Raw genomic sequence first — 17,761 nt, forward strand, 5'->3', positions numbered from 1 at the left:
CACAATCATTACCAGAACGTCCAACTTGATTGAAGTCTTACTATATGCCAGGCAGTGCTCAGGATTTCGCAGTTCCAACTCAAATCCCTTCCAGGTTTAAGAGTTCCCATGGGCCCCAGGACCCGCCTGCTTTATGGTGTCGGGGACTTGGGTTCAAGTTTTCGCGTTGTTACTGACTAGCGTGTTACAGGCGAACAGATTATGTAACCCCCCTGGATCTCGGTCTCATTTGTGAGGCGGGGGGAGTATGTGAGCTGGCCTCCTCAGAGTTTGTGAGAAGCGCCTGGCCTGGCCCGCAGAAAACAATCAGGAAGAGGCTCTCTTATTTTCATCGTCACCATGACACCGTGCTGAGATCTGAAGACCGCTTCACCCTAATACTCTCACCTTCCAGCTTCAGGGAGCCTCGGTGGGACCCAGGGCCGGAACCCCAGCGCCAGAGGCGCCCTTGTCACGCCCGGGTCTCTGTACAAAGTGCGCTTTATACGCTGCCACCGCTCACGTCTGCGCCTGCGCGCAGGTCACGCTCGCTGCGCCTGCGCAGATTTAGCAGCCGTGGTTAAGAGTGTCGTCAAGGAAAATCCCCAGCTTCTGGGTAAACAAGTTGCCGCGTGAGACCGCCTGCACGTGTACCCTACAGCTCCAAGACCTCTCAGCCTATGAGAAAGCTTGGAGAGCGGGACTGGCATTTACGTCACCAATCTTGGCAGGTCGGGGGTTATTTCCCCAGCCAATAAGAACCTCAGAAGTGTCGAGGGCGTGGCTTCCTGTCAGTCTTCCAATCCCCGCGTTGGGGCGGCCCCTCTCTCACGTGTCTCTCTCCCGCCCCCGTTGGCCTGCTGACCAATGAGAAGACGATGGCGGCCGGAGGTGCCAATGGAGGCTGTGCGGGGGCCGGCGGCTGCACGCGGCACGGGGCATGGGTCGGCGCCCCTAAGCCAATAAGCGTGGGGGGCGTGGCAGCCCGGCCCGTGGGCGGGTTTGGAGGAGCCAGTGTAATGCTAGAAGTCCTAGAAGAAATTTGGAGTGTGCGTGCGCGCCGAGCGGTGAGTGCTCGGGGATGGGGGAGAGATGCGGGGCGATCGGTGTGGACTTTTCCGGGGTGGTGTGGTCGGTTAGGAAGGTGTTAAATAGAGTGTGTGTGGGGGATCATGCAAATACGTGATAACTGCGGTGGGAGCTCTGATGGTTGTGGAGAATAGGGACCGTGAACTCAGGTCTAGAGGGACGGGGTGGGAGTTAGTGACATCAGATCCCTCGCCCCCGTGGAGTCCCTGGACACTTGACTGCCAGGGGGGAAGGGCTCGGAAGCCCTCTGCGACCTGAGGGAGCTCCCTCTCAGGTCGGGACTGAAGGAGCCCCTGCTCCCAGGGTGTTTGGGTGGTCTCCTTAAACACTTGAAAGAGGCAGAGGTTCGGAGGCCGGAGGGAGGCCCTGGTAGGGCAAGTCGGAGGGTACCAAAGGGTTGGCATGCTGATATGAGAAAGGATGGTGTTTTAATTTGTGAGACCCAGAGCCAGTCACATTACGGCTCCGGGCGTCTTTCTCATGTTAAACGGAAGGGTTTAGGCCTCAGAGTCGTCCTTGAGAATAGACGTGGGGTAGCAACTATTGAGTCCTGAGAGGATAGGGTTGGGGTTTGGGCAGATTGGCTGTGCACGTCTTCCTGAGACCCTAGAGGTGGGGACGCACCAACAGGGTGTTTTGGTATCTGTCTGTACAAACAACCAGGCCAGGCGTCTGGTAAAGTTGGCCTGAGGTAAAGTAGAAAAGTGAGGAAGTGGGCTTCGTAGGAAATCATTGGGGCTGGTGGCTGCTTGGGTGATCTCAAGCACTTTGTGAGCCTGGGAAAACGGGCTATGATGTTAAGTGTGTGGGGAGTGCAAACAGTGGCTTGGGATCAGGCCTAAGGCAGAGAAAGGGGTTGGATGGAGTCTGTGTTCCTGGCACCAAACTTAGAATTGGCTGGATATTTGAGAGGCCAGGTTTGCCAGTGCTGGAATGCAGCTTACAGGTTGGTTAACACCTCACAGGTTCCTCAAGGGTAAGAAACCAGAATGACAAGCCATTATTAGAGTTCAGATTTTTGAATCCTGGGCTCCATTTGTTAAGAGCTTGAGACCATGTTATGAGGCACTGGACAAGTTTAGTAACTTCCGTGCCTTAGTTATCCCCCATGGAATGGGGATAATGATACCTATCTCACGGGGTTGTTCTGGGGATGAAATAAGATAATATAAAGTGCTTAGCATAATGCCTGGGTTATGGTGAGAGATTTATGTGAATGCTGTGGCTGGGAACTAGTCTCATATTCTCAAGTTTTTCTGCAAGTTTTGATGGCGTCCCATTTCTCTCTTCCTGGCTCTTTTGGTCTTCAGGCAGCAGTCCAAATTCCCTCATTCCTCCCTTCCAGCCCTCTCCCAGCATCCAGGCCCTAGACTGGGCCACTTGCTCTGTCCCAGTTTGATTTTTTCATCCTAGGCCCCTTCTCCTCCCTGTCCGCGCCCCTCTCCCTCTTCCCCCGCCCGCTGTCATAATAAGAGATTCAGGCTCTGAAGGGGCTTCTGGAAGGTAGCAAAGGTGCGTGTTCTCTCCCAGAGACAGGACCTCCAACTTCTCCGCCCTGGGTCTTTGGTACCAGGCCAGCAGATGTGTACAGTTTGGGAGAGAGGAAAAGCCAGAGCTGCAGGAACAAGCTGAGGAGCGGGCAGATGGGAGTCCTGAAAAGAGAGCCAGGCGTGGTGGGGGGAGGTGTGGGGAGGGGGCCCCCTTCCTCCTAATCCTCTCTCCAGGAATCCCTGGCTTTGGGACAGGACGGCTGTCGTTTTGTTGGGGGAGGCGCCCAGGCTGGTTGCATGTCCTGGGCCACCAGCCAAGAGAACATGATGTTCCCAAGTGCGCTGGCCGCCGCCCTCTCGGGCTGGCCGCCTCCCAAACCGCTGCCTCTCCAGTCTCTCCAGCCTCCCTGCCCCACATTCCGAGGCAGCTTCGCCCCGCCCCCTTCTTCCGCTTTGACGTCACTGCTGTCTCCCGCCCCCTCGCCTCCATTGACGGCAGCAGGGCCTGGTTACTGTGGGGACGGTGAAGCAGGACAAGAGTCTTGGGAGCAAGCGGGGGCTGCTGGAGGGCTGGAGCCTTTTGTCTATGCAAAAGACAGGGAGATGGAGGCGGGAGATCAAGGACTGCCTGGGTTAGGGGAGATCACAGCTAAATCCCTGAAGGGGGAGAAAAACCATGTTTCCAGGGAAGAGGTATCTGCAAACGAGATAAGGCCAAAGCCACAGTATGAGTTGGGGTGGGGAGGATCATTTTCAGGGAGAGGAGACTGAGAATCCAAGCTCCTGAATCTTTTTTTTTTTTTTTTTTTTTAATAGAGACGGGGTTTCTCCATGTTGGTCAGGCTGGTCTCGAACTCCCGACCTCAGGTGATCCGCCTGCCTGGGCCTCCCAAAGTGCTGGGATTACAGGCGTGAGCCACCGCGCCCGGCCTCCAGGCTCCTGAATCTTTTGTTTTCCTGTTTCGATTTTTCTGGGTTAATTTATAACACGATCTTGTCTCAGCTTTTCCACAGAGCCCTCCCCTTCACCCTTCCCTCATTGTTCAGGAAAGCTTAGGCCACGTGACAGTGAGGGGAGTGCCCCCACAATGATTATGTCAGCAGCTGCTTGGAGGCCTGTTCATCTACTACCCACGTTTCCAGGGAGCCCTGCGAGGAACTACTCATCATGGTCCTGGATGGAGGGGTCTGTGTAACTGCAGCTCTCCTGAGCCCAGACTAACATTTTATTGCCTGCAAATCGTGCCCCTGTTCTCTTTCTAGGACTACTCCTCTCTTTTAGAGAATCAGAATTCCCAGCCCCCTTTCTCCTGTTGACACTCTTTTCCCACCTCCCCAACCTATCCTTGTTTTAAAAAAAAAAAAAAAATCACGTTTATCGATCACTTGCCATGTGTCAGGTCCTGTCCTGGGCTCTGGAGACTGCAGTGAATGAGACAGATGACGTTCCGTCTGGGCCCCTGGAGTTTGGCTTTCTCTTTTCCAAGCAGTGGAAATATGAAGCCCTTGCCACCCCACCTTTCTCTGTCTAGGGCCCCAGCTGGCCTCTTCTCTGGGCCATCCCCTTGGTCCCTCTGTAGTCCTGGCTTCCTGGCCCCCACTTTTGGGGCAGCTTTAACTGTGGGTGGCTGCGTCCTCTGGAGGAAAGTACTAGACACCACGTAGGCTGCCTGGAGACCTTGTCTCTGAGTGGCCATAGAAGCACCTGCCATTGTTTCCCTTCACAGCCACTATTGGCTCTGGTTGCCTCTTCCATTGTCCGCATCCTTCCTCCACCCACTCACCCACCGGTCACACGTGGACCCTTAACTGTCCTCTCCCAGGATTTGAAGTGTCAGAGGAAGTGCTTCGGTTAAAGGGCTTCATTATGTAGAACGAAGGTTGGGAGGGAACAAGGTTGGGAAAGGAACCCAGGAGAGGCCCAGGCAGGTTTCTGTCTCTCCCCTCCTCTCAAGGACCACCCATCTCATCCAGCTGGCCTAACTTGCAGCGCCATTCCTTTTCCTCACCCTTGGAAAGGCGAAGATGCCAAGATGTTGTGTTCTGCAAGGCTAGTGCGTTCAGGAAGTAGACAAGTCTTGAGCACCTACTCTGGCCCGGGCTTTTTCCCTAAAGAGGCGCAGCGTATCTCCCTCTCTCCTCCCTTCCATTATTCAATGTGCAAGCGTCCTGCGCCCATTGGCTGGGCGGTGTCTGGGGCTCTTCAGCCCAGCACCAGCACCCAGGTCCACGTGCGCCCGTGTGTGTGACACAGCCCTGACCTTAGTGGAGGCCACTAGCCAATCAGGCGCCGGGAAGAGATCCCCAGCCAATCGGGGGCGGGGCCTGCGGCTCCGTCGGCAAGAGGCCAATGAGGGGGCAGTGCCCGGCATTATGCAACCCGCCTCCCCGCCCGCCCGGTGGAGCTTCCACTCGGCTGCGGGCTGGAGCGGCGGCGGGCAGGCGGGCGGAGGACACTCCTGCGACCAGGTAGGCATCTCTGCGGCCATCCTGGGGCCGATCTCCGTCCCTGAGCCGGACCGCTGCCACTTCCAATCTGATGGGCTACTTTCGGCCCAGGCAGAGGGCACACTGTCGTCCTTACCGCTACCCACCCTCTCCCTGCCCCCAAGGACCGAAGTCCTCCTCGAAATCTTGCACCGGGAGTCTGCACTCCTGACCCACTCATCTTACCTCCAGCTTGTCCCCACCTCCCCGTCCCAGCTTTCCCGGCCCCACAGCCGACTCTCAGCGGGCATGCCCCGGTCTTCTTGCTCGTTACTCGAGGGGCCCCAGGTTTGCCCCGGTACCAGGACCCTATTAGGCTTTCAGCGCTCCCCGTGTCTCTGTTCTCCAGTCCCTGGCCCTGCGCCGCCTGTGATGTCAGCCCACTTCGGACTAGAACATCCCGTTCCCAGCGCTGGTTCCTGCTGTTGGCCACAACCTTCCCTTTTCCCCTGGCGCTCAGAAAATGCTCAGTAGTGGGGGTGTGGTTGGACGGGGAGTAGGAGAAGAAAGATCTGTTGGCTGTTGTGCGTCTTCTGCCCAAGGCTTGGGGTTGGTGGGGGGGTCTGGCCCGAAAAGTAGGGGACTGAAGAGAGAGGATCCTCGGGTCCTTGACGATGGCAGGTTGCCGGCTTCGGTCCTCGTGGTGGGGAAGCAGCGCAGGGGCTAAAGAAGGAAAGGCTGTGTTGTCTTGACCAGAATGACTGGGATCCAGGCGAGAGTCAGGTTGAGGGGCTTTTGCGCCGAGGGCAGTGGCCGTTGTGTTTCGTCCTGGGGAAGCCAGGACCAACCCTGGAATCCTAATAGGCCGTCCCACTTCGTACGGCCACCGAGCCATCCTGGGACTGGGGATATGTAAGGGATGCGTGACCCCCCCGGCCGCGCCCACCAGTGTGAGAGTGGGCCGTTCCCCCACTTCCGCCGGGAAATGGGGGAGGGGTCGCTCCTCCCGCCCTCCTGTGGTCCCTCCAGCAACCGCTGAGCTCAGCAGCTGACGTCGGTTTCCCTGGCGACCGTGGCGGCGGCGGAAGCGCGTGGTGGGGCCGCGCACGTCGGCGCGCATGTGCAGCGGGGGTGGCACCGCCCCCGGATAAAATTAGCCTGGAGGCCTAAATATAGGAGGCGACCAGCTCACCTCCTGCTCCGAGGCCTTGGAGGCCCAGGCAGAGTGGACACCTAATGGGAACTTGGGAATGGGAAGTGTTCAGGTTTTTGCCTACAGCCGTGGTTCTCATTGATTGCTCAGGCCATGGTGGCAGGGGATGTGAAGGAAGGCCCCGGAGAACCTTCTCCCGCTGGCAGTCCCCCTAAGGGTACAGGAAACATCCTGACTCCCCATTGGAAGCCCCAGGCCTCGGTTCCACTCCCATCAGTCCTGCATGAGGCCAGGCAGGGGGAAGGTCTGAGTGAAGCCAGCAGGTGCTCTGGAGTTAACAAACCAGCTTTCTGCAAGCCCTGCTTCCTGGTCTCCCTCTCCAGGTACTGGCTGTGATCGAACTTCTCAACCCTCAGAGACTTAGATCTTCCACCTCACTCCCTCAGCCTGGCCTCCAGGCCCCCTCGTGCATCCGTGGTGGCCTCTCCGCCTTCTCTGTTCTGTTCTCCCCATGGCCCAGACATGAGTGGCCCCCTAGAAGGGGCTGATGGGGGAGGGGACCCCAGGCCTGGGGAATCATTTTGTCCTGGGGGCGTCCCATCCCCTGGGCCCCCACAGCACCGGCCTTGCCCAGGCCCCAGCCTGGCCGATGACACCGATGCCAACAGCAATGGTTCAAGCGGCAATGAGTCCAACGGGCATGAGTCTAGAGGCGCATCTCAGCGGAGCTCACACAGCTCCTCCTCAGGCAACGGCAAGGACTCAGCCCTGCTGGAGACCACTGAGAGCAGCAAGAGGTGTGTATGGATGTGTATGTTGGGTCTAGGAATGGTCTTGGGAGCAGGCAGAGCTGGGTGACAGGCCTCGCACTGCTGGCCCTACCTGTAACTGGGCCTGTTGCTGTCTCCTAGCACAAACTCTCAGAGCCCATCCCCACCCAGCAGTTCCATTGCCTACAGCCTCCTGAGTGCCAGCTCAGAGCAGGACAACCCGTCCACCAGTGGCTGCAGGTACATAGGGTGAGGCTGGAGGAGAGGTCTGGGGGCCCAGGCCACACTCTGGGACTAATGTCTTTATCTCTTTCTTCCCTGTGGGCCCCGCAGCAGTGAACAGTCAGCCCGGGCAAGGACTCAGAAGGAACTCATGACAGCACTTCGAGAGCTCAAGCTTCGACTGCCGCCAGAGCGCCGGGGCAAGGGCCGCTCTGGGACCCTGGCCACGCTGCAGTACGCACTGGCCTGTGTCAAGCAGGTGCAGGGTAAGTGGTGTGTCCCAAGAGGGAATGGCCTGGGCCTGGGCTCCTGTGTTGAGGCAGCCTCCTTACTGAATGCCTCACTGCCTCCACTCTGCAGCCAACCAGGAATACTACCAGCAGTGGAGCCTGGAGGAGGGTGAGCCTTGCTCCATGGATATGTCCACCTATACCCTGGAGGAGCTGGAGCACATCACGTCTGAGTACACACTTCAGAACCAGGTCAGCGGCGGCCTGGCCTCTGCATCCCGACGCACCCCTACCCCTTCTCCCACAGCTCTTGAATCTGCTCTTGCTCTCCCCCTCCTGCCAGGATACCTTCTCAGTGGCTGTCTCCTTCCTGACGGGCCGAATCGTCTACATTTCGGAGCAGGCAGCTGTCCTGCTGCGTTGCAAGCGGGACGTGTTCAGGGGTACCCGCTTCTCTGAGCTCCTGGCTCCCCAGGATGTGGGAGTCTTCTATGGTTCCACTGCTCCATCTCGCCTGCCCACCTGGGGCACAGGGGCCTCAGCAGGTGAGGTGCCCAAACGCTGTGGGGAGGCATGAGCAGTCCCAGGAAATTCCTGCTGTGAGGGGCCAGGGAACCCAGACTTTCCCTTAGTGGGTTCTTCGCAGCCTAGGGAAGGGACAGGAAGCTGTGCTCACTCCTCTCCTGTCTGTCCCAGGTTCAGGCCTCAGGGACTTTACCCAGGAGAAGTCCGTCTTCTGCCGTATCAGGTAGGTGAGGGGAACTGGAGAAGATCTCTGCCTCCTTTTTTTTTGTTTTTGCTTTTTGAAAGGGAGTCTCACTCTGTCACCCAGGCTGGACTGCAGTGGCACAATCTCGTCTCACTGCAACCTCCGCCTCCCAGGTTCAAGCGATTCTCCTGCCTCAGCCTCCCAAGTAGCTGGGATTACAGGCATGCACCACCACGCCCAGTTAATTTTTGTATTTTTAGTAGAGACGGGGTTTCACCATGTTGGCCAGGCTGGTCTCGAACTCCTGACCTCAGGTGATCCGCCTGCCTTGGCCTCCCAAAGTGCTGGGATTAAAGGCGTGAGCCACCGTGCCCGGCCTACCTCTGCCTCCTCCTGCCCCCTCCCCAGCGTCTTTGCTGTTGTCTGCTGTGACCTTGTTGTTGGAGGAGTGGGTGGCTCTCTGTTGAAAGTCCCTAATGCTCCTCTCTCCTTTGCTAGAGGAGGTCCTGACCGGGATCCAGGGCCTCGGTACCAGCCATTCCGCCTAACCCCATATGTGACCAAGATCCGGGTCTCAGATGGGGCCCCTGCACAGCCGTGCTGCCTGCTGATTGCAGAGCGCATCCATTCGGGTTACGAAGGTGGGCAGGTCAGGGCCCTGGCCTGGTGGGGGCTGGGAGGAAGGACATTTCCTCATGGCCAGACATGAATTTGGGAGGCATGAGCCACACCCTTTGAATTTTGGAACAAAAAAAGCTATTGTAAAGATGAGGATTTGAGCTCCTCTTAGAGGTAGAGTTGAATAAGGTGCCCAAGCTAGAGGAGGGCAGAGAAGAATGCTTTGCTTGCTCTCAGTCGTGTTACTGATACAGGGCATAGGATTGGCCCAGACCATCTTTGGGCCCATAGTGCCCGGGGCAGAGCTGTGTGGCAGATCATCAGCCAGCCTGGGCCCAGGCAGAGTGGAGGGCTGAGGAGTTGGGCATTCTGGACGAAACCCAGTGACCACACTTTCTGTGCCTCAGCTCCCCGGATACCCCCTGACAAGAGGATTTTCACTACGCGGCACACACCCAGCTGCCTCTTCCAGGATGTGGATGAAAGGTGAGGATAGGACCTAGAGGAGACGAGGGCAGCCAGGGCTGAGGCCATGGCCACTCTGATGCCTCCTTCCCGTTCAGGGCTGCCCCCCTGCTGGGCTACCTGCCCCAGGACCTCCTGGGGGCCCCAGTGCTCCTGTTCCTGCATCCTGAGGACCGACCCCTCATGCTGGCTATCCACAAGAAGAGTGAGTTCCTCTCGCCCTGCTCGCCTCCCACTGTCCTGGGCTTTTGAATGGCTGCCCTTGTGGTTGTGTCTCTTGGTGCCTTGGTCTCCTGGATCTCTAGTGGCATGGCCTCCCTCTTACTCAGCTCTCCCTCCCTTTGACCGCTCCTCTTTTCCCACTTCCATCAGTCCTGCAGTTGGCGGGCCAGCCCTTTGACCACTCCCCTATCCGCTTCTGTGCCCGCAACGGGGAGTATGTCACCATGGACACCAGCTGGGCTGGCTTTGTGCACCCCTGGAGCCGCAAGGTAGCCTTCGTGTTGGGCCGCCACAAAGTACGCACGTAAGTGGGCCATGCCCCCGAGCTGGCGTTGGGGATAGGGCAGTGCGGTGGGGCACAGGACTGGGCCAGGGCTGGATTCACTCTTCACCCTACAGGGCCCCCCTGAATGAGGACGTGTTCACTCCCCCGGCCCCCAGCCCAGCTCCCTCCCTGGACACTGATATCCAGGAGCTATCAGAGCAGATCCACCGGCTGCTGCTGCAGGTGAGAGTAGCGGAGAGGGAGCGTGGGAGGTGAGAAAAGGTGTGGGAAGCCGGGTCAAGCCATCTAACCTGCCCTCTCCCTGCTGCAGCCCGTCCACAGCCCCAGCCCCACAGGACTCTGTGGAGTCGGCCCTGTGACATCCCCAGGCCCTCTCCACAGCCCTGGGTCCTCCAGTGATAGCAACGGGGGTGATGCAGAGGGGCCTGGGCCTCCTGCGCCAGTGAGTGACCTGCTCCTACCTCACCCTCTAATCGCCCTTTCCCCTCTCCTTCTTGGAACCAGCACTGCCAGTCCCAGAGTCTTGCCCGATTCTCCTTTGCCCTCTCCTTCCTGCCTTTTCCTTCTTGTCCTGCTCCCATCAAGGCGTCTGTGCCTCCCCACTGGTACCTTCTTGTTATATTGTGCCCTTGGCCCCTGACACTGGCGACACCCCCTGGTTCTGCTCACTGTGGTGCTGTGTCCCACAGGTGACTTTCCAGCAGATCTGTAAGGATGTGCATCTGGTGAAGCACCAGGGCCAGCAGCTTTTTATTGAGTCTCGGGCCCGGCCTCAGTCCCGGCCCCGCCTCCCTGGTGAGTTGATGATGATGTGTGGGTGAAGAGACAGACCTGGGGGGTCCCCTGACCGTCACCCCCAACCCATTTGCTGTTTTTTTCCATGTGAGCTTGAGAAGGCTATTTTCCTCTTTCTCTCTTTGCCCCAGCTACAGGCACGTTCAAGGCCAAGGCCCTTCCCTGCCAATCCCCAGACCCAGAGCTGGAGGCGGGTTCTGCTCCCGTCCAGGCCCCACTAGCCTTGGTCCCTGAGGAGGCCGAGAGGAAAGAAGCCTCCAGCTGCTCCTACCAACAGATCAACTGCCTGGACAGCATCCTCAGGTAAGGCCTGCCAGGCATCTTCTCCACCTCGGGCTCTAACCCTGCCCACCCCAAGCCCTGCTCTGATGCCCTGTGCTGTGTCCATCCCCAGGTACCTGGAGAGCTGCAACCTCCCCAGCACCACTAAGCGTAAATGTGCCTCCTCCTCCTCCTATACCACCTCCTCAGCCTCTGACGACGACAGGCAGAGGACAGGTCCAGTCTCTGTGGGGACCAAGAAAGGTAAAGATCCAATGCACCCTGCTCCCACTGCCCTGTCCTGGCCTGGTGGCCCTGTGTCTTTTCCCTTCTGCTTCTGGGCCCTCTTGCTCTGCCCTGCCCTCCTCCCCAGCCTCCTGGTCTCCAGACTGTTCCCTCTGTTCCGTACCACCATCCCCTTCCCCTTTTCCCTGGGATCCTCTCTCCTGACTTCCCGGTGGGGGTGGGGATGGTAACTGGCACCATCTCTCTGCACAGATCCGCCGTCAGCAGTGCTGTCTGGGGAGGGGGCCACCCCACGGAAGGAGCCAGTGGTGGGAGGCACCCTGAGCCCGCTCGCCCTGGCCAATAAGGCGGAGAGCGTGGTGTCCGTCACCAGTCAGTGTAGCTTCAGCTCCACCATCGTCCATGTGGGAGACAAGAAGCCCCCGGAGTCGGGTATGGGTGTGGAACTGGGGGGCAGTGCTTGGGCTCCACCGGTCTCCCAGCTAGAGCTCCCTCCTGCCTTTCCCCTCCCCTCTAGGCCCTGATGGAGAGAAGGAGGCCTCCTGTGACCTGGGGCTTGGGGCTACTGCTTTTTGCTCTCCCCTCCCTGCCAGGCTTCTCGGCTTTGCCCTTCCCCTGTTCTGCTTCTCGTATTGTTACTGTCAGTTGAAACACGAAGTCTGGGGTAGAGGGTTTGCCCTGAGGTGCTGACCACACAGGGTCTGAAGGCAAGGAAAATTGAAGATCCCTGAAGGGTCTTTGGATATTGACCTTGAAAATCATGAGGGGCTGGGCATGGTGGCTCAGGCCTGTAATCCCAGCATTTTGGGAGGCTGAGGTAGGAGGATCACCTGAGATCAGAAGCTCGAGATCAGCCTGGGCAACATGGTGAAACCCTGTATCTACTAAAAATGCAAAAATTAGCTGGGCGTGGTGGCGCGCGCCTGTAGTCCCAGCTACTCGGGAGGCTGAGACAGGAGAATCGCTTGAACCCAGGGGGTGGTGGTTGCAGTGAGCTGAGATCGCACCACTGCACTCCAGCTTGGGAGAAAGAGTGAGACTCCATCTCAAAAAAAAAAAAAAAAGAAACAAGAAAATGTGTGAGGGAAGGCCAAGGGGTGGGCTTCTCTTCCAACGAGAGTTGTGACGGGGTCATCCCAGTAGACTTCCTGGCAGGGAGTGGCCACTGGAGGGGCCTGAGTATCGTCTCTTCTTCTGGGCCAGCTTTGCATGGAGAGGAGGACCCAGGGCCAGCCGTTGGCAGAGAGGTGACCAAGAAACGTACATGGAGACCAGGCTTGGCTGTGGGGCAGAGCTGCCAGGGGTTGGCTAGGCTATCAGACAGGGAGGGTGTGGTATGGATGTGTTGACCCCTGAAGTGGTTCTGATGACTTTTCCCTATCTCACTCTCCTCAGACATCATCATGATGGAGGACCTGCCTGGCCTAGCCCCAGGCCCAGCCCCCAGCCCAGCCCCCAGCCCCACAGTAGCCCCTGACCCAGCCCCAGACGCCTACCGTCCAGTGGGGCTGACCAAGGCCGTGCTGTCCCTGCACACACAGAAGGAAGAGCAAGCCTTCCTCAGCCGCTTCCGAGACCTGGGCAGGCTGCGTGGACTCGACAGCTCTTCCACAGCTCCCTCAGCCCTTGGCGAGCGAGGTAGCCACCTGGGGCCTCCTGGAGCCTGCCCTCTGCCCAGTCTAGGACTGGATTGTCGGGGGGTGGGTCTTAAGGGAGGTGTTTCTGCTCCAGGGACCCAGGCTGGTGTTGCTTCCACCACTAGGCCCTGCCTAGGGACAGGCCCCTCGCTAGCTTCTCCCCACTAGGATGGGGTTCCGGGCTGCAGCCAGAGGAGGGCAGCCTGGGGGGATGGCACTGGGATGGGCAGGCAGAAGTGCTGTCTCCAGGTAAGCGACTTCAGGCCTAGCCTGGGGGCAGGGGCAGGAAGTATGCCCACTTAGGAGTCAGTTGTCACTGATGAAGAGACATGCATAGATTCTGGGCCAACTCTGGGTGGGGTCTGGGCTTCAAGGGCAGGTGGAAGGCAGCCCCTCCAGGTGCCTGAGGGAGATCCCCTGCAGGCAGACGCAGGACTCAGGACTGGGCTTTCCAGCCCCACTCTTCACTCCATTGCAAGCTAGGCAGAATACGGCCTCGATGGGCAGGAGGAATGCCTAAGCTGGCAGTGCCCACAGGAGTTTGGCGGATGGACCAGAGCCATCTGTCCATGTGTCCATGGACTCACCCTGCTTCCTCCATCTGCCAGCATGCCTCCATCTTCCGCACACCCCCAGCTCGACCCCTCATGTAACCTCTCCCTGGCCTTGTTCCTTTCTCAATAAATCCCCTTGTCCCTGGCTCCTGTGATTCTTCCCTGAAGGTGCCCCACCTCCTGAGTCCCCCGTTCTGTGTGGGTTGAGAAGCTCTCTCTGGGACCTTGGCCTGTCCTCTCCCTGGTCAGTGTGTCAGGGCAGTGTGGGTAGCAGGGGTACTAACCCCAGGTTGAGGCCCTTGCTAACCCTAGTCTCTACCCACAGGCTGCCACCACGGCCCCGCACCCCCAAGCCGCCGACACCACTGCCGATCCAAAGCCAAGCGCTCACGCCACCACCAGAACCCTCGGGCTGAAGCGCCCTGCTATGTCTCACACCCCTCACCCGTGCCACCCTCCACCCCCTGGCCCACCCCACCAGCCACTACCCCCTTCCCAGCGGTTGTCCAGCCCTACCCTCTCCCAGTGTTCTCTCCTCGAGGAGGCCCCCAGCCTCTTCCCCCTGCTCCCACATCTGTGCCCCCAGCTGCTTTCCCCGCCCCTTTGGTGACCCCAATGGTGGCCTTGGTGCTCCCTAACTATCTGTTCCCAACCCCATCCAGCTATCCTTATGGGGCACTCCAGACCCCTGCTGAAGGGCCTCCCACTCCTGCCTCGCACTCCCCTTCTCCATCCTTGCCCGCCCTCCCCCCCAGTCCTCCTCACCGCCCGGACTCTCCACTGTTCAACTCGAGATGCAGCTCTCCACTCCAGCTCAATCTGCTGCAACTGGAGGAGCTCCCCCGTGCTGAGGGGGCTGCTGTTGCAGGAGGCCCTGGGAGCAGTGCCGGGCCCCCACCTCCCAGTGCGGAGGCTGCTGAGCCAGAGGCCAGACTGGTGAGCACTGACCCCTGCGTCTGCCTGCCAGCCCCCACCCCAGCCCCGCCCCTCTGCCACCCTGTGCTGCCTGCTGTCTCTGCCAGGCTGGCGTCTCAGCCTCCAGGAGGTGGAGGGAGTCCCCAGCTGAATTTCTGAATGAGGCAGAAATTGGCTACCTCCTCTTTGAAGGGACAGTCCTGTCTGTCTGACAGGTGGTGAGGACATCTCAATAACTTCTGAGAGAGCATCTGTCACTTGGAAAGGGTCTGGCCTCACATCCCCACTCTTCGCCAGCTTTCTTCTCTCTCAGCCTGGCCCTACTGTCACGAAGTGGGGAGCAGAGACCACTGGGGTTGGATGTGCCTCTCCCCACAACCAGTAAGAGCAGTTGAAGGGAGGCCTAGGTGCTGACCCCTCCATCCCTCCTTGCCCCCCTCCCCTCCTCCAGGCGGAGGTCACTGAGTCCTCCAATCAGGATGCACTTTCCGGCTCCAGTGACCTGCTCGAACTTCTGCTGCAAGAGGACTCGCGCTCCGGCACAGGCTCCGCAGCCTCGGGCTCCTTGGGCTCTGGCTTGGGCTCTGGGTCTGGTTCAGGCTCCCATGAGGGGGGCAGCACCTCAGCCAGCATCACTCGTGAGTACCCCGCCTCCAGCATCTCCCAGGGTAGGGCAGTGATTGGGGAGCCGGGAGCCCAGGCCCCGTCTTGGCGGAGCTTCCTAAGGCCACTGGGATGGACATGTGGCCTTTGAGGGAGGCCTTGTGAGGTCCCAGGAGTGGGCATGCAGCCGGCCTGACTCCCATTGGTCTGCCCCCCACTTCACAGGCAGCAGCCAGAGCAGCCACACAAGCAAATACTTTGGCAGCATCGACTCTTCCGAGGCTGAGGCTGGGGCTGCTCGGGGCGGGGCTGAGCCCGGGGATCAGGTGATTAAGTACGTGCTCCAGGATCCCATTTGGCTGCTCATGGCCAATGCTGACCAGCGCGTCATGATGACCTACCAGGTGCCCTCCAGGTGAGGCATTTCAGAGGCCTTCTTGGCCTTCCTTTCAGAGGTAGTAGTGGGGGCAGTTTTCTTTTCTGGGGCTGGCTCTGCCCTGGATAGGATAAAGGTTTCTATCTTTCTTCCTGCTTCTTGGAGCCCTGTTACTAGTTGCTCCCAGGAGGAGAGCAGGTTTCCTGGTCTTGGAAGCCTTGACCTCCCATAGCCCTAGTTTAGGGGAGGAGCATGAGGTGGGAAGCTGTGGTAGAGGAAGGATGCCAGCTTCATGGGTCCTGGTCCGGGTCCTGGATCCCAGCCTCTGCCTTCTGAACCCCTTCTTGGGCAGGGACATGACCTCTGTGCTGAAGCAGGATCGGGAGCGGCTCCGAGCCATGCAGAAGCAGCAGCCTCGGTTTTCTGAGGATCAGCGGCGGGAACTGGGCGCTGTGCACTCCTGGGTCCGGAAGGGCCAACTGCCTCGGGCTCTTGATGTGATGGTGAGAGAAGCCTGGGACGGGGAGAAAAAAGAATTGAGCTCAAGTTCAAGGGGGAGAAAAAAGAATTGAGCTCAAGTTCAAGGGGGAGAAAAAAGAATTGAGCTCAAGTTCAAGGGGGAGAAAAAAGAATTGAGCTCAAGTTCAAGGGATCGAGGCCAAGAGCTGATCTCCTTGATGTCCTTGGATCATTAATTCTGAAGAATGTTGATTCCACTAAATTTGCTGTGGATTATAGAATATTAAGCCGCATGAGTCTTTGCAGAACTTTTCACAGCCTATCCTATGCTAATATGCATTGTGACTGTCCTGTAACGGCATCTGGGTAGAGGGCACAAGGCACTGTCCAACCTTGTTGGACCGCAGGTGCATCTGTGTGGACTGGTGCTTCTTGGGAGTACATTTCGGGAAGCACAGTGGGCTGGGGGTGGGAAGCTGGGCTGGCAGGTTAGCAGTGAGAACCCTGTCTGACTCTCTCATGTCCATTTCTCTCACCAAGGCCTGTGTGGACTGTGGGAGCAGCACCCAAGATCCTGGTCACCCTGATGACCCACTCTTCTCAGAGCTGGATGGACTGGGGCTGGAGCCCATGGAAGAGGGTGGAGGCGAGCAGGGCAGCAGCGGTGGCGGCAGTGGTGAGGGAGAGGGCTGCGAGGAGGCCCAAGGCAGGGCCAAGGCTTCAAGCTCTCAGGACTTGGCCATGGAGGAGGAGGAAGAAGGCAGGAGCTCATCCAGTCCAGCCTTACCTACAGCAGGAAACTGCACCAGCTAGACTCCATTCTGGGACCATCTCCAGGAGTCCATGAGAGGCTTTCTTCTCCTATGTCCCAATTCTCAGAACTCAGATGTGGCTAGACTAACCAGTGGGAAACTGCCCCAGCTTCTCCCACCATAGGGGGCCGGACCCCCATCACCAGCCTAGGATCCAGGGGCTGCCTCTGGCCTCTTAGGGAGCAGAGAGCAGAACTCCACAGCCCAGCCCAGAGGAGTGTCACCTCCCACCTTTGGAGAGGAATCCTTCCCTCCCCTGGACAAAGTTGCTGACAAGCTGCTGAAGTGGCCTCTCCATATTCCAGCTGAGCCTGAATCTGACTCTTGAGGTTGGGGCTGCACTTATTTATTGGGGGAGACAGCTCTCTCTCCCACCTCCTCCCCAGATGGGAGGAGAGCCTGAGGCCCAAGCAGGACCCGGGGGTTCCAGCCCCTAGCTGCTCTGGAGTGGGGGAGGTTGGTGGACCATGGAGTCCCTGGTGCTGCCCCTCAGGTGGGACCCAGGCGTTCTCAGCTGTACCCTCTGCCGATGGCATTTGTGTTTTTGATATTTGTGTCTGTTACTACTTTTTTAATACAAACAGATAAAAACGCCCAGGACTTTGTGGAATGAAGTTTGGGGTTGGGGTGAGGGGAGCATGTCAAGGGGAGATGTGGCCCTGCTTTTGGGAAGGTTGTAGTGAGGGTGTACAGGGCCATCTCCTGACGACCCCCATTCCTCTTTTCCCCCATCCTGTCCAGGTGAGGGCCCTGCTGAGCCCGCTACGTCCACGTCCAGCTCAGACTCTGCTGTCCCCTCTAGCATGGCCTCAGCTGGGTTTGCCCTGGGAAGGAGAGCTGAGAGGTGCGTGTGGCCAAGGGCTTGGGTAAGCTCCAGCCCGGGTCACAGGTGGCCAAGGCAGAGGAACCCCGCTTAACTCCGTGGTGCCCTGAGGTATTCGAGGGTGTTTATCTTCCTTGGCTTCCTTTTTTTTATTTGAGACGGAATTTCGCTCTGTCACCCAGCTGGAGTGCAATGGTGCAATCTCGGCTCACTGCAACGTCTGCCTCCCGGGTTCAAGCGATTCTCCTGCCTCAGCCTCCCGAGTAGCTGGGATTATAGGTGCCTGCCACCGCGCCCGGCTAATTTTGTTTTTTTAGTAGAGACAGGGTTTCACCATTTTTGGTCAGGCTGGTCGCGGACTCCTGACCTTAGGTGATCTGCCCGCCTTGGCCTCCCAAAGTGCTGGGATTACAGGCGTGAGCCACCGCGCCCGGCCTTCCTTGGCTTCTTGGTCACCACATAGAGAGAGCCCTTCAGCAGGTCAGTCTAGGTAGCTAAGGGACACATGGAGTCATGTGCTCACTCATGGTTGAGTTGGCCCCAAAGGTGTGGAAGAATGGAGAAGCAAAGCATTAACCCTTTGGCTCAGAACCTGAAAGGGAAGAGGCACCTTAGGAAGG

General features: G+C 58.6%; 1 protein-coding gene across 4 annotated transcripts; it reads left to right on the forward strand.

Annotated features, from left to right (window-relative positions):
• Positions 1 to 830: 830 nt before the first annotated feature.
• PER1 (period circadian regulator 1) lies at positions 831 to 16,913 on the forward strand. 4 transcript variants are annotated; one of them, XM_016932464.3, is made up of 23 exons: positions 831 to 1,046; positions 6,522 to 6,935; positions 7,050 to 7,148; positions 7,242 to 7,396; positions 7,491 to 7,612; positions 7,704 to 7,905; positions 8,057 to 8,108; positions 8,568 to 8,710; positions 9,095 to 9,173; positions 9,251 to 9,357; positions 9,525 to 9,678; positions 9,774 to 9,882; positions 9,971 to 10,102; positions 10,350 to 10,455; positions 10,587 to 10,758; positions 10,850 to 10,980; positions 11,215 to 11,394; positions 12,358 to 12,600; positions 13,479 to 14,089; positions 14,520 to 14,706; positions 14,897 to 15,086; positions 15,400 to 15,550; positions 16,047 to 16,913. In XM_016932464.3, exons 2-23 carry the CDS (start codon positions 6,661 to 6,663, stop codon positions 16,317 to 16,319), a joined length of 3,873 nt encoding a protein of 1,290 aa, XP_016787953.2. In that variant the 5' UTR covers positions 831 to 1,046; positions 6,522 to 6,660; the 3' UTR covers positions 16,320 to 16,913. The 4 variants fall into 4 exon arrangements, with proteins under 4 accessions (XP_016787953.2, XP_054527088.1, XP_016787952.2 ...); XM_016932463.4 differs by lacking the exon at positions 831 to 1,046 and adding an exon at positions 4,904 to 5,027; XM_054671113.2 differs by lacking the exon at positions 11,215 to 11,394.
• The last annotated feature ends 848 nt before the right edge of the window (positions 16,914 to 17,761 follow it).

The sequence above is a fragment of the Pan troglodytes genome, chromosome 19 (genome assembly GCF_028858775.2).
Source record: "Pan troglodytes isolate AG18354 chromosome 19, NHGRI_mPanTro3-v2.0_pri, whole genome shotgun sequence".
In the NCBI taxonomy this organism is placed as follows: domain Eukaryota; kingdom Metazoa; phylum Chordata; class Mammalia; order Primates; family Hominidae; genus Pan; species Pan troglodytes.